This window comes from Benincasa hispida, chromosome 1 (assembly GCF_009727055.1).
Source record: "Benincasa hispida cultivar B227 chromosome 1, ASM972705v1, whole genome shotgun sequence".
Classification (NCBI taxonomy): Eukaryota; Viridiplantae; Streptophyta; class Magnoliopsida; order Cucurbitales; family Cucurbitaceae; genus Benincasa; species Benincasa hispida.
In genome coordinates, this window is record NC_052349.1 from 6,701,887 (window position 1) to 6,718,496 (window position 16,610).

Consider the following 16,610-nt stretch of genomic DNA (forward strand, 5'->3'; position numbering starts at 1 on the left):
GTGAGTTAGAAGAAAATTCTTTACCTGTGCGAATCTTGCCTTGAGGGTAAGATGACACTGGAAAAGGTTTTAAAGCCAAAAAGCCTCTTGAGCTAGTACATTTTGACCTTTGTATACCTATGAATGTGTGAGCCCGAGGTGGCTATAAGTATTTTATCAGTTTTACTGATGATTACTCCAGGTACGGGTATGTTTATCTTTTGCAACGGAAGTCTGAATCCTTTGAAAAGTTTAAAGAGTTCAAGGCTGAAGTTAAAAACGCATTGGATAGACGGATTAAAACACTTCGATTAGATCGAGGTGGAGAGTTTTTGGACTCCGCATTCTAGGACTATTTGATAGAACATGTAATCGTTACCCAACTCTCAGCGCCGGGTACACCTCAGTAGAATGGTGTAGCGAAGAGGAGAAATAGGACCTTGTTAGACATGGTTCGTTCGATGATGAGTTACACGTCCTTACCGAACTTGTTTTGAGGTTTCACAGTGGAGACTGCGGTGTACATACTCAACTGTGTTCCCTCTAAGAGTGTTGGAAGAACACTTTTGGAGTTATGGAATGGGCGTAAAGCTAGTTTATGTCATTTCCGCTTTGGGGTTGCCCTGCACATGTGCTTGAGGTTAATCCCAAGAAGTTGGAACCACAGTTGAGGTTGTGCCTCTTTGTAGGCTACCCCAAAGGTACACGAGGGGGTTATTTTTATGATCCGACGGAAAATAAGGGTTTGTTTCAACAAATGCTACTTTCCTGGAGGAGGATCATATAAGGGAGCATAGTCCATGAAGCAAAGTCGTGTTACGTGAGCTTTCCAATGAAACTACTGAAACTTCAACAAGAGTTGTTGAAGAGCCTACTACATCAATAAGGGTTGTTGATGGGAGTTCATCTAGTAGGTCGGTTCCACCTCAAGAGTTAAGGGAACCTTGACGTAGTGGGAGGGTTGCGAATCCACCCGTTTGCTATCTTGGTTTCACGGAAATCCTTGCTATGGTAGTAGATGGTGACGTTGAGGATCTGTTGTCTTATAAGAAGGCAATGGTGGATGTTGATCGGGATGAATGGGTCAAGGCCATGGATCTCGAGATGGAGTCGATGTACTTCAAATCAGTATGAGATCTTGTAGATCAGCCTGATGGGGTTCGCCTTATAGGTTGTAAATGGATCTACAAGCGCAAACAGGGTGCTGATGGGAAGGTATAAACCTTCAAGGCTTGACTTGTGGCAAAGGGTTATACCCAGGTAGAGGGAGTTGACTATGAGGAAACTTGCTCGCCTGTTGCCATGTTAAAATCGATTCGCATCCTTCTGTCCATTGTAGCTTATTATAATTATGAGATCTGGAAAATGGACGTCAAGACGACCTTTTTGAATGGAAATCTTGAGGAGACCAAGAAACATGCAAAACTGCCATCCTTTAGAGGGACAATCCGAGGATGGCTCGAGGCGATGCACAGTAACTTTATTCAACCTAACGAGGGAGTCGAGGGATATGCTGTCACAGTTTCCACTCCCACTTACTGTGAACACTCTCTCCATCCACCTTGATATGACAACCAACCCATCCGTTAGGTGGACACGCCAAATGTGCCGCAAGGCGAGGGTAGATCTCACAATTTGGACTATTTAGTGAGAAACTTGTAAGGTTTAAGTGAACATCTTTATGCCTCAAATACCTCCCACTGAATTCTACCTAGGAGTTTATTAACCTAGACAATCTGACTACTGATTTTAGTCTAAGTCGTCTTTTAAAACCTGCTCAAATAAACAACGTTTGTCATGAAAAAAGAAAAATTCAAGTAGTCACTTTAAAACATTTAATGGATTGTCCTTAATTGCATGCATGCATTAAATCTCTAATTCACTTTCTAGGTATGTTCCCAGATAGGTGTAAAAATATGGACTGCTGTGCTTGGCGGCAGGAGGAGCGAGAGCACAAGGTGTAGGCACCAGTTGCTGTGAAGAAAGTGGCAGTGGTGATGACATGGATTTGGGTTGGGTTCTTGAGCAACTTGAGAGCTTCGGAGGACATCGATGTGGTGTCGAAATGTCTGTACATTTCATGGTGCAATGGAAATGGATGCTCCTTGTATCTAGTTATGGATAGGTGTTACGGTTCTGTTCAATCTAAGATGCAGGATAACGAGGGCGGCTGACATTGGAGCAAATACTGAGTTTTTGATTTGATCTTCTAGTTGGAATTGTTGGTTCTTAATTCTTTCATATTATAAATCTATGCTACAATAATTTTCACACGGGTGGGCTCATTTTTTGTACTGCCCTTAGCATTTGGGTGGATTCTCTTGGCCCCCTTCTTGTATTTTGGTGTTTTGACAATGCAATTGTTTGTTTTTTTTTTCTTTCACTTTAATAACTGACACAAGAATTGGTCGCTTCAGGCATGCTCCACATGTGGCAGCTCGTTCAACCTTAGGATGTAGTTAAAGTAAAGTTCTAGCTAACTCACAACACGTTCTAGAAATTAAAATCAAAAGTCATTAGGAGTAAATCGATGGCTTGCGCTTGGGATAATGGCATCTGCGAGTGACGTTTATATCTTGAATCTAGGTAGGGATAGCTGCTCGTTGTATCAATACCTGAATAAAATGCTATATTATTTTCTAGCAATGGAGTTTATTTTTTAAAATATTAATGAAAGGGTGTAATTCGTTCTCACTTTATTAGAACTTGGAATCATAAGGAGAATGTTAATCACCTTTGTTGGTACAACTCTAAAGAAACCCATAATAACAAAAGAGGTTTGAGAGAGAACACAGTCAGAGCTCAAAGATTGAAAAAAGGGTGTGAAGAGGCCAGCTCTTTCTATTTTATCTAATGGTCACTTATACTCTGGAATAGGCTGTAGGAGGCTTTTCATTTGATCAGCTCTTTCCTAGTCTCAAAAGGATTCTGTATTGCTAGATTTCTGAGATCACAACTCTAAGGATATGTATGAGCTATATCATGGCGAATGGTTTTTTGGTCTTTCATATAAGTAATTGAGGCTGAGCATGATAGAAAAATCTGGAAAAATAAAATTAAGGGGCTGTTTGACCCACCAACTTCTTATGTTGATGTAAACAACTCAACTTCAATAGTAAGCATTATTGAAGTTTACACATTTATCGAGTAATTCTATCTTCCATCATTTTCTACTTTTTATATTTATCGCGAAGAACTCCATTTCCCCCTCTATTTCTACTTTTCACATTTATCGAGTAACTCCACATTCATCTTTTAATCTACTTTGCACAATTATCAAAAAATTCCATCTTACAACTCTAACACTTAAAACCCAAACTTACTAACTCCACTCAGTAAAACACCCCCTAAAAGCTTGGATCAAGTCTGGTCATGGTGTGCTGTGGGATCACTTGAGCCATAAGATATTGACATTCTTCTTGAAAGGGATCATAAAAATCAAAAATAATTTTAAATTCTGTAAGGTTTATACAAATTCGTTTGGACCCTAAGATTCAAGAGAGTTTCAACCATAAATGAAACGAGAAAGGACTACAATAATAAAGATTTTATCTTTAAATTCTCTTATGCATCCATCTCCTTTATCTGGAGGAATCAGTTTTTTTAGGAAAACGAAACAACTGTTATTCGTATAGCTTTCTATGAACTTTCTTCACATTGTACATGCATTTGCCAATTCTAGGTATGGTGCTGACGTGGCAAGAGGTGTGTGCTGAACTGCATGCTGCTGGTGTGTGTAATGAATATAAACCATCAAATCTTCTTTTGGATGATACTGGTCATGCAGTGGTTTCTGATTACGGACTTGCTGCTATACTAAAGAAACCTATGTGCTCAAAAGCTAAATCGGATTGTGATTCATCGAAGATGCACTTGTGCATGGAATGTGCAATGCTTAGTCCACACTATGCTGCTCCTGAAGCGTGGGAGCCTGTTAAGAAGTCACTGACGTTCTGGGATGATGGGCTTGGTATGTCTGTGAATCAGATGCTTGGAGTTTTGCCTGAACGTTGGTGGAAATGTGTACTGGTTCCATCCCGTATGTGTGCTACTCAATCCTGTAAAGTGATGTTTCTTTATCTTTCATCAGTTCTGGTATCAGGTAGTTTTAAAAGTGTTGATTTTGTTCTGCAGGTGGTCTGGTTTATACAAGTGGATTATGTCTTGAGTGATAACCAAAATGGTCTGTAGTATATGGGTATAAGAGGGAAAACTTATCCTGGTAATTGCTATATGACGCGCCCGCTTTGTGAGAATGGTCACAAGTGTTGTGACTTGCCACAGATATCTGATCCTGATAATTCGTGTTGGGAACATGCGAGCGGGGGCGTCCTATACAAAGAGTTTGTATAAGACTTGACCACGAAATGTGATTGTCTCGTTATATTAACACCGTTCATGATAGAGATTTCACTTCACTAGGATGACCATAGTAACATAACCTCAATGCAGTGAGTTGGGAACTTCTACCATTGAGGGCGGTCCTTGATTTGTATGACTGCGAGTGGCCAGTCGCTGATTCAAAAACTTACCATTTTAAGGATTCGTCTGATTTGAGAGTTGGGAACTGAACTACATAAGATGGAATTCACTCCTTCCCCGAGGCAGGGGTAATAGATAGATGGCTCCCTTAAGGGCTGATTCCAGGGCTTAAACGATGTGGCGCCATATTGTCAGTTACATTTTTGTATATATGGAAGTTTTGGTCAATGTCAATAATATCAAATTACTTTTTGTCGTGAAGTAATTTATGGCAACATGATCTCACGTTTGTTGGTATTTTCTTCACAAATTCTCATCTTTTTAAATTAAATAGACGTGGTTATTTTTTTAGTACATACAAATTGCATGGTATGAAATATGAATAATTTGAACTTCCAACTTGAAAAAAGAAATAATATATTGTCAGTTACATTTCTGTATATATGGAATGCTTTTTTCAATGTCAATAATATCAAATTACTTTTTGTCGTGATGTAATTTATGGGCAACATGACTGACGTTTGTTGGTAGTTGTCTGGACAAATCTCCCATCTTTTCAAATTAAATAGACGTGGATGTTTTTTTAGTACAACAAAATGCATGGTAGAAATATGAATATTTGAGCTTCATACTTTGAAAAAAATACATAATATATGTTAGTTACATGTTGTAATATGAATATTTGGTCAATGTCAATAATATCAAATTAATTTTTGTCGTGAAGTAATTTATGGCAACATGATGTCATTGTTGTTGGTAGTTTTTTTGACAAATCTTTTCAATCTTTTAAATTAAATAGACGTGGTTGTTTTTTTAGTACAACAAATGTATGGAATGAAAATATAAATATTTGAACTTCCAACTTTGAAAAAAGAAATAATATATGTCAGTTACATTGTTGTATATAACGGAATGTTTTGGTCAATGTCAATAATATCAAATTAATTTTTGTCGTGAAGTAATTTATGACAACATGATCTCACGTTTTGTTATAGTTTTCTTGGCAAATCTTGATTTTTTTAGTACAACAAATGCATGGTATGAAATATGAATATTTGAACTTCAAATTTTGAAAAAAGAAATAATATATGTCAGTTACATTGTTGTATATATGGAATGTTTTGATAAATGTCAATAATATCAAATTAATTTTTGTCGTGAAGTAATTTATGGCAACATGCTCTCACGTTTGTTGGTAGTTTTCTTGACAAATCTTTTCATCTGTGTTAAATTAAATAGACGTGGTTGTTTTATTAGTACAACAAATGCATGGTATGAAATATGAATATTTGAACTTCCAACTTTGAAAAAAGAAATAATATATGTCAATTATATTGCTGTATATATGGAATGTTTTGGTCAATGTCAATAATATCAAATTACTTTTTGTCGTGAAGTAATTTATGGCAACATGATCTCACATTTGTTGGTAGTTTTCTTGACAAATCTCTCACACCTTCTCTTGGTCCGAGAGGTGTTCACACATAGTTGGACTATGTTGTATTGTTCATTAGAGGAATCAGTGGTACTTAAGGAGTGAGATGTAACTATAGGAGCAAAACGGTAAATTGGCCCAACTATACTTATGAGCATCTATGAAGGGTCTTCGTACTTATGATTGGTTATATCCAATGGACACATAAATATATCTATGGTAAGAAGAGTTCAGCTGTTGGTCTTTATTGGAATCACTGACAGTGAACGGATGGTGAATCTTCCACGCCCAAAAGGAATCCGTGAAAGAGCGATCGCGAGAGCCTATACGATAGAAGCTCATTCATCTAAACAATTGTCTAGTTCATGCGTTTTCCAAACGATCGTATACCTCTTTCCTAAACGATCGTTTAGCTCTACTATACGATAAGCGTCTCCGCTATATGATAGCAGAGTTCTTCTCGCGCGCGTTTATCGTCTACACGACGTCTTCTCCTCCGTCTTTTACCAAACACACCAGAGCCCACTCTTTGGGTTTTTGACGCCGAGGATACCCGGGTTTCCCTAGTAGTGGTGTTGTCCCCGCAGCCTTGTTCGTGTACGTTCGGATCATGCAGTAACAGTCGACAGACTCGTCGGGTGCTGGTAGATCGGTGGGAAGTTTTTTCGCTGCTTTGGGTTCACACATACGAAGACAGTCTTCCTTTGGTATGAACCTCTTTTCCCTATGTTTTATTGCATTCTGAGCATGTCGTGATGAGTTTAATATGCATAACTGTTAGTATTGAATGTATATCGTTTATGTTGCGGTCACTGTGAAATTGTAGCGATCTAAGCCCGCTCATGGAACTCTCGGTATGAGACCCTTCACTTCCATTTCTGTCGAGACATCTTTTTTAAGCACCTATGGTAGAAGCATCCCATGCCCACTCCATTTAATTCCCCTCAAGTTGAGTCAGCTGGTTATGGCAGGCCCGTTGGTATCCAACAATAGTTAGCAGGTTTGCAGCAACAGATTTCAATACTCGGGGCTGTCTTTAGGACCACGACGAATCATCAGACAAATTCTCATCCAGATTTATTTTCTGGCCTCCCGTTATATTCGAAAAACGAGGTAACTACTTACTCTACTTTACATACTACGAATATTTTTTCTGGTTCTATGGGAAACTCTATAGGGATAACTATCGGAGAGAAACTAAACGGCCAGAATTATTTCTCTTGGTTTCAATCTATTCAAATGGTCCTTGAGGGGCGACATAAGTTCGGATAACTGACTGGGGAGATATCGAGACCAAATCCTAGGGACTCTCAGGAGCGTGTCTGGAAGGGGGAGGACTCCCTCCTCTGTTCAATATTGATAAACAACATGGAACCTCAGATCGAAAAGCCCTTACTCTATTCAGCTTCTGCTCGGGACATATGAGAGGCAGTCCAGAAATTGTATTCGAAGAGGCAGAATGCTTCACAACTTTATACGTCGCAGAAACAAGTCCATGAATGCAAGCAAGGGACCATGGACATGACGTCCTATTTTAATAAATTGTCTCTATCATGGCAAGAGATGAACTTATGTCATGAAATTGTCTGGAATTGCTCAGTTGACAGAGTCCAGTACTCAAAGATTGAGAAAGCTTACCGTGTCTACGACTTTCTGGCTGGCTTGAACTCGAGGTTTGACACTGTCCGAAGTCGAATTCTATGATAAAGACTGGTACCATCCCTTATAGAGGTGTGCTCTGAAGTCCGATTAGAGGAGGATAGAACAAGTGCTATGAATGGCTTAGTTGTTTCTATTATGGACTCCGCTACTTTTGGGGTCAAGTCCTCTGGATCTGATAGTGACAAAAAGGACGAAAAATCTCCTTCGATATGTGAGCACTGTAAAAAACCGTGGAACACAATGAACCAATGCTGAAAACTACACAGTCGACCCCCAAATGGCAAGCATCGCCCTCCGAATGACAAATCTAAGTCCAGTCGAGCTCTCATAAGTGACTAATTCCGCTGATTCAAGTACTGCTGGAATTGACACCATTGTCCAATCAGGTAATCCTTAGTCCTTTAGTTTCTTTATTGAGGAAAATGAATCATGGACACTTAACTCGAGAGCGACCGATCACTTAACTGGATCATCTGATCAATCCATCTTCTATTATCCAAGTGTTGGAAATGAAAGAATTCGAATTGCAGATGGGTCCTTTGCTCCCGTTGCTAGGAAAGATCACTTGTCTCTGTTTCAAGGGCTGCTTTTACATAATGTCTTGCATGTGCTGAAGATCCCTTACAATTTGCTGTCTATAAGTAAAATAACCAAAGATTTAAACTGTAAAGTTATTTTTTCACCAGATAATGTTTCATTTCAGGACTTGAGCTTGAGGACGACGAGTGACACTGCCCGACATGATAGGGGACTCTATTTCCTTTCCAATGATACTTCCTTTAGGAGTTTGTCTAGGACTAGCTTGTTATCGTCTTTTACTGTTTCTGAAAATGATTATTTATTATGGTACTTTTGACTTGGACATCCAAGCTTTCAATATATGAAATACTTGTTTCCTATTTATTTCGTAATGTGAGTTTTTCTTCTTTATCTTGTGATGTCTATATTCGTGCGAAACAGCTCAGGGTCTCTTTTACTTCTCAACCTTATAAACCTTCCTAACCCTTCCATTTGATACATAGTGATGTTTGGGGTCCGTCTAACATCACAACTGTGTCCGGTAAACAGTGGTTTGTCACCTTTATTGACGATTACACCCGTCTTACATGGGTGTTTCTCCTTACTGACAAATCTGAAGTGGCACCTGTATTCCAACAGTTTTACACTACCGTCGAAACTCAGTTTAATGCTAAAATAGCCATTCTTCGAAGTGATAATGGCCAGAAGTTTGTTAATCAGACCCTTTGTAAGTTTTTGACTTTGAAGGGTATCGTCCATCAGAATTCTTGTGCTTATACTCCTCAGCAGAATGGGGTGGCTGGGCAGAAAAATCACCATCTTATTGAGGTGGCTTGATCTCTCATGATTCCTACGTCCTTACTTTTATATATATGGGGGGATGTTGTACTTACTGCAGCTCACCTCATCAATTGAATGCCCTCCTGTGTGCTTAAATTTCAAACACCCCTTGAATGTTTTAAAGAGTCGTTCTCGTCTGCTCGTTTCTTCCCGGATGTTCCCCTTAGGCTGTTTGAGTGTACCGTCTTTTTTTCATAATCACGACCCTCACTAGAGTAAGTTTACTCCTCGTGCTCAAAAGTATGTGTTTGTTGGATATCAACTTCCTCAATGGGGCTATAAGTGTTTTCAGCCTTCCTCTCGGAAGTACGTTGTCATTATGGACGCCACTTTCCTTGGGGATAAACCCTTTTTTTCCTGTTAGTCCTTTTCAAGGGGAGATCGCTAGTGAAGAGGTTAACACATCCACATATTCTGCTCCTATAGACCTTCTTTTTGAGCCTATCCCTGATACAAATGATCATGTCCTTCCTATGAAATAGGTGCCCTAGATAACCTACTACAGGAAGAATCTTAGAAAGGAAATATTCCCCCCGTTGCTCCACTGGAAGTTGTCCAAGAGTCAGAACTGGAACCAGCTCAAGGTACCTCTGTTTCTGATGATAATAAGTGTCTTGGGGGTGATGTGATTAATGTGATGAACTCTGACGAAGTCGAGATTGGTGATGGTAATGAGTTATCAAGTGATACATAGGAAATTGAAAGCATGCAATAGAAGGATGAACGTGGTTCTCATCACCATCCTTGTATTGATAAACAGGTAGAAAAACCTGGTGAGTATGATGCTACTCTTGATATGCCAATTTTCTTACGAAAAGGAACTAGATTGTGTACCAAGCATTCTATGCAGAGTTTCTTGTCCTATAGTAATCTATCTTCGAGGTTCAAGGTCTTTACTACCAACCTGGATACTGTGATGATACCAAGCAGTGTGCATAAGGCCATGGAAGTTCCCGAATGGAGAGCTGCAGTTATAGAAGAAATGAGAGCGCTTGAAACAAATAAAATTGGGATCTGGTTATACTTTCTAAAGGCCATAAAACTGTCGGGTGCAAGTAGGTGTTCACTGTTAAAAACAGATCTGATGGGACTCTTGATAGATACAAAGCCAGACTGGTTGCAAAAGTGTTTACTCAGACATATGGGGTAGATTACTCAGAAACCTTCTCTCCAGTGTCAATGCTTAACACGATTTGAGTTCTCCTTTCAGTTGTCGTAAACAGAGACTGACCCTTACATCAACTGGATGTAAAGAATGCATTCCTGAATGTTGAGTTAGAAAAAGAGGTCTATATGAGCCCGCCTCTGGGTTTTGGAGCACGGTTTAATAATAGAGTTTACAAACTAAAGAAATCTCTATATGGCTTAAAGTAGTCTCCGAGAGCTTGGTTTGATAGATTCATTACTTTCGTTAAATCTCAAGGGTTTGTCCAAGGGCATTCTGATCATACCTTATTTACTAAGAGATCGATATCGGGGAAGGTAGCTGTTCTGATTGTCTATGTTGATGATATCATTTTTTCAGGTGACGATGCAGTTGAGATTATCAAGTTAAAACAGAGGATGGTAGATGAATTTGAGATCAAAGAACTTAGCAATCTGAGGTATTTTCTTGGGATGGAAGTAGCAAACAAAAGAAAGAATATCTATTTCTCTACGGAAGTATACTCTGGACTTGTTGAAAGAAACAGGAATGACTAGGTGTAAACCTGCAGTAATGCCTGTGGAAATTAATAGCAAGCTGGGAGATTTTGTCGAAGATATTCCTGTAAACAAGGAAAGGTATCAATGACTCGTAGGGAAATTGATTTATCTTTCTCATACCAGACATGATAAATCATATGCAATTAGTATGGTTAGTCAGTTTAGACAGGCTCCTTATGAGAGACACATGGAGGCTGTTATCCGGATTCTGAGGTATTTGAAGTCTACTCCTAGAAAGGGCTTGGTATTCAGGAAGCATGACAAAAGGTACATTGAGGCCTACACTGACTCAAATTGGGCAGGTTCTATCATATATAGAAAGTCCACTTCGGGGTATTGTACCTTTGTGTAAGGAAATCTGGTTACCTGGCGAAGTAAGAAACAAGACCTCGTTGCTAGAAGTAGCGCTGAAGTATAATACAGAGCTATGAGTCTGGGAATATGCGAAGAAATATGATTGAAAAAGGTTCTATCTGATCTTCATCAGAATAGTCATGATCCCATGAAACTTTACTGTGATAATAAGGTTGCTATCAATATCGCCAACAATCCTATACAATACGACAGAACCAAATATATGGAGATTGACAGACACTTCATCAAAAAGAAACTGGACAGTGATAGTATCTGTATTCCTTATATTCCTTCAAGTCAACAAATTGCTGATGTTCTCACCAAAGATTTACCAAGACAGAATTTTGACACTTGTGTTAGCAAGTTAGGTCTTATTGATATCTACGCCCCAACTTGAGGGGGAGTGTTGAAAATGTTGTTTTTGCCCTAAGGGTATTTTTGTCTTTTTATATGGTGTCTATTGTTTTAGGGTTTCTATCATGGGGCTATTTATATCTGAGTCTGAGTGCTTTGTACTGTGTAACAAAATTAATAAAATTTCAGTTAAATCTTGTCTTCTTTCTTCTTTCCTATTTTTCAATAGGGACCATTGTGGCAAGCAAAGTTAGGGCTTTTTGAAGCATACATAAAAAGAAAATAGGAAGGAAAAATTGAGTGTTTTCCAACCGAGATTGTATGATCTCCACCATCATGTTTACTGTTAAGTCTCATAAGATATTGTTGCAGATGACATACTTTTTATTTTAAAAAAAAATAAATTATAAAAATTACTTTCGAACTTTACTCTTTGTTTTAATAATATTTGTATCCGTATTCTTTTAAAAGTTGCAATATTATCCTTGACCTCTTATAAATATTTCAAAACTAACGCAAAGTAAAATCTATAAGAATTATTTATGAAAACTATTATACTTGAAACGGGCGCGGTGGTGACATGAAATGGTGTGCCAGTGTTTAGATTTCAATTGTCACTTCAAGTCTTTGCTAAGCCACATTCTAATAAATTTCTATCCTAAAAATAGTTTGAAATAGGTGAAGGGTATAGTAACACTTTTAAGAAATTACAAATATAGAAAAATCTATCAGTGATAGACTATCACTGATAACCCTATTAGGGATAGTCAAATAGACTTTGAGAGTTGGATTTAAATTTGCTATATCCGTAAATTTTTTTGCATTATGCTATATTTGGTTAATACTTTGGGTCTGATTGCTATATTTGCAATTACTTCTATAATTAAAAAATGTTCCAAATATGGAAACGTTTGTACACAGTCCAAGCATGCCATTTGCAATTTCTGGTTCTGTAGAACTTCTTGACTAATTGATATTGAAACACACTCATGATATGTAAAAAAAATAATAATAATAATTAAAAAATGTCTGGCACAGAAATAAAATATTTTTTCAGAGAAGATAATGATTCTTTCAATCAAACTCAGACATATACCCATCAATGAACAAAAAAAGAAACAAATAAATGAATGAAGTACAAAAAATAGTCTGGAATACTTCTGCATCTTATAATATTTGGCTTAGTATTATATCTTCTACTCCTGATTAGTCCTGAAGCCTGATTACTACAATCACTTGCAACCATTCCTGATGTTTCTAACACATATCTCAGCTTCAGAATGTGTAAGAACAAGGACAAATATGAACAATTCCTGATGTTTCTAACACATATCTCAGCTTCAGAATGTGTAAGAACAAGGACAAATATGAACAATCATTCAATTCTAACATCTTTGGAAAGATTTTGAAGGGAGAGGATCAGAACTGTTGAATCACTTTCTCGAACCTCTTTTGCTAGAAGGACGAGCTAATCCGAGCTCTTTGCATTGTTGTTCATCTGGATCCAGGCTCCCAGGGACGGCACCGAAAACTCTTCGAGGCCCCTCAAATCCAAGAGTCATATGATGTATATATGCTGATGCATCATCAAATTTTCTACCAAGTTGCGATGATAGAGATAGAAACTTCTTTGAACGAGTTCTTTGGGGTTTCCTTGCAAGTGGCTGGTCGAGTTCGGCAGCAGTTAGGAAACGTTCTGTTGCAGCCTCCCAGGAGAGCACATGCCTTTGCGCATCTGTAAGCTGCTCCGGCTCTTCGTTCAGTGCTTTGAAAACTGCCTTAACAAAACCATCGCCGTTGTCATAGAGAATGCAGTTTGGGAATTGCCGGAAGAACTCATTTGAGGGATGATCAGCACATACAACGAATTTGCCCATTGCTAATGCTTCAGCTGTGGTTGTGCAAACAACGTCTGTGGTGCTTGGATTCAGAAAGACTTTATAACTAAAAAAGAAACAGGAAAAGCTTAAAATCAGCCAGTGGACACCATTTAAGCTAACGGAGAAAAAAACTCAGCTTCAACTTTCTTTCGAGCCATAACGGTTAAAACTTCACATAGCTAGAGCAATCATCATGATTTCAAACTCAAGAATCAACCATGGAATATCCAAAGTAATAAATGATTCCAACAGTCATGCATTACAGCAAGATTCATTCATAAGATGCTGCAGTAGTAAACGCCTCCCTTGATCTTTTCTTCATTTTGTTTTATTTCATTTACTGTAAGCAAACCAGGAAACATAATCTTCTATACCATCAGTGACATTGACTATCGTTACTAATGAATAATGACTGAACAAGATTTATTACTTTATTCTAGAGTAGATGGAAACAGTAAATTCATGAGCTAGAAGAGGTTCATACTCATGGAAGATGGGATCAGTGTGATCACGACCCGGATGAACTCTAACAGATAATTCCAAGTCTTGAGTAGCTTTCTGGACTTCATCAGCATCCTCTCCATTTCCAAATAAATCAACTTCAATCCCATCTAACTCCGTTTGGTAATTGCTAAGAAGTTTAAGCAGTTCCCTATACCCCTTGCTCCATATCATTTTACCAATATAGTAGGCACCTCTGCCAAAAACTTGCCCCCCAATTTGTTGCTGTTCCATCTTCTTCTTACCTATCTCAAGGAATTTGGGATTGACTCCATGAACATTGCAGGTAATGGACTTTGGATAATCCTGGGTGGCAGCGGATAACCTAATCACCTGAAAGCTTATACAAGAGTTGATGAATAAGTCATCCACTTATCATTATGAAAATAAATAAATTATTTAGGCAAAAATGAGGAACCGGAGTAAGACTGGAAAAATTATCACAAGGAACAAATGTAGTAACATATAGCACATGTACCTTGTGGCAATAGATATGAACAACCCATCTATTTATATATTCAAGAAGAAAAGCTTCAACTGCCCCATTCTTCTCCCGTTTAACATACTCCAGGTAGTTGGTATGGATAATTCCTATGACCAACTTAAATTTATTTTTCCATCTCTTTCCATGATGGTACCATGTTAGATGCTCAGGCTCCTCTAGGATAGCAATATCTGATTCATCATCGGGAATAATTTCTGAAATATCACCAACAGGGAGAATGCTCCTTTTATCCACAGCAAACTGTAGAATTAAGTGAAACTTCAGTTGGCATAACTAGAGTAGAAGGAACAGGATAAGGAATGCATTAGATTTTCATGCTCGTGTAAAAACAAGGAGAGCAAAGAAGAAAACTAAAAGAAACACAGGCAACCGAAACAGTAACCAGCCTTCTAGTTCAGATAAAACAAATAATAAAAGCACGGATTTCAATATAAAGTTAAAGTAGAAATATTGATTTGGTTTATGGGTACAAGAACAAGGAAAAAAACTCATGTTTTTGCATGTCATCAACCCAGAAACGGAAAAATCAAAACTATTTGGCCCTCAGGCTACACACACATACACATACAAAAAAACAAGTATTATATCTAAGGCAAGGATTGTAATCAAATCATGCTACAGTTACCTTCCCAGGATAAAATTGGAGGGTGAAATTGAATTTTGATCCTGTCCTTTCTTCTAGCCATTGCCGAATGTATTTCTCCTGCTGTGAGGGTAAAATGAAGGTTGTGTTGCTAGGATATACAAGTTCCTGATCCCTTAAAGACAACCAAGGAACCACCAGTGTGATCTTTCTATCCCCACCAATTGAAAGATAAGCAGCACGAAATAGTGGGTTTACTGCAGTACCAGTCATCCATGGAAGACTGGCTGTGGTAAAGATAGCAATATGCTGCTCCCTATCCATCCAGTTCTCACATATGAACAGAAAACATGGCCATCGTTGTAGTCTCTTTCCGAAATTTATCAAAGAACCTGCGTCTCAATTTGAATAATCTAGGTTTCAACCACAGGGAATAACCACACTTTACAAATAATTACAGAGAAAAGAAATCTTAAACAATTAACCAAATCAAATCAAACAAAATCAAGATTAACTTCCATTCATGCTATTTCGATCCACACCAACCAATATCAAATAAAAACTACGATTCGCATTTCAAATTATGAGGTATCATAATAATATAGCTTTAATTTCCTACAATTCAAACAATAACATCGAGTTCAAAACAGATAGCTCCGTTTACAATTCAGTTCCATCTTCCAATCCGAGGATATTCCAAATATTACAAACCAGTGCATTTTAAACCATGTGCATTCTTCTAAACATAAAATTACATTATCCTTCCTACACGAAATTCCTCATTTCCGGCCAAATGCACATCGAATATAGCATACATATATACATACAAACCAATAAGTGAGAGAGAGAGAGAGAGAGAGAGAGAGAGAAGTACCGGCGAGGCGATCAAAGCTTGAGGATCAGCGGCGGAGTAGAAACGGAGAGATACGGGTTGAAATTAGAGAGTTCTTCGAATCGAGGGAGATGGAAACATAGGTTTTGGAGATTGGTGTGTGAAAATGGTTTTCTGATGAAATGGAGAGAAGGATCGATGGCGGAAACAGAGGGAGGCGGGCAAGGAATCGAGGGAGAGGAGAGAGAAAATGGGAGCGAGCGACCAATGGTCGTTGGAGGTTACAATTTTGCAAATGGAAAGAAAGAAAAAGCCTTCACGCGACGTCGTTCAATGTTGAGTTGTTAAGTTCGGCTTCTTTTTGCCCATGAGCTGTTTGGAATTTCTTTTTAACTATAAAGTATATTCATATTATAAAATCCTTTTTCTAAAAAGAATTAGTAATTGATATTATAAATTCCAACTCTTTGGTGCCAAATGATTCCGTGCAAGTGCTCCTCAAATCTTTATTACACAGAAAAGAAATTAGAAAAAAATTATTTTTTAAAAAATAAAAATGATACGTGGGAGCATAATATTCTATATTTGAGATGTACCAAGATTGTGCATCTAAGGAAACACCCAAGTTTTTCTCAAAGATTAGATGTTTGTATTCAATCCAAAATTGTAGATAAAATTGAGACCAACCTGCTTAAATTCAATTTTGCATTTTCAATCTATATATAGTTTGTCCATAAATTTTCTTTGCTTTTTTTAGTACTCTTTGCCCAAATTTGTGTTTGAATAAAAAATTTGACTAACGTTTTACTGTAGAGTTTGTTAGAATGGCTACCGGCAAAAAAGGACAAAAATAAAAGCTCAGAAATTAGCAACAGCAAATAAAACATGCAAAACAAAAACTTGTGAAAGGCTGAGTCACGAATCATGCTCTCTTTAAGACGTTTCGCAGCTCTGTCCTTTGTGCAAGCAGTTTGAAAAGA

At 37.9% G+C, this 16,610-nt stretch overlaps 1 protein-coding gene across 1 annotated transcript; it reads right to left on the reverse strand.

Moving 5' to 3' along the window:
* Positions 1-12,474: 12,474 nt before the first annotated feature.
* LOC120070328 (digalactosyldiacylglycerol synthase 2, chloroplastic) lies at positions 12,475-15,983 on the reverse strand. The gene is made up of 5 exons (XM_039022255.1): positions 15,673-15,983; positions 14,841-15,190; positions 14,189-14,455; positions 13,694-14,043; positions 12,475-13,273 (listed from the first exon to the last, which is right to left on the reverse strand). The coding sequence occupies exons 2-5, from the start codon at positions 15,120-15,122 to the stop codon at positions 12,763-12,765; spliced, it is 1,410 nt and encodes a 469-aa protein (XP_038878183.1). The 5' UTR covers positions 15,123-15,190; positions 15,673-15,983; the 3' UTR covers positions 12,475-12,762.
* Between the last annotated feature and the right edge of the window lie 627 nt (positions 15,984-16,610).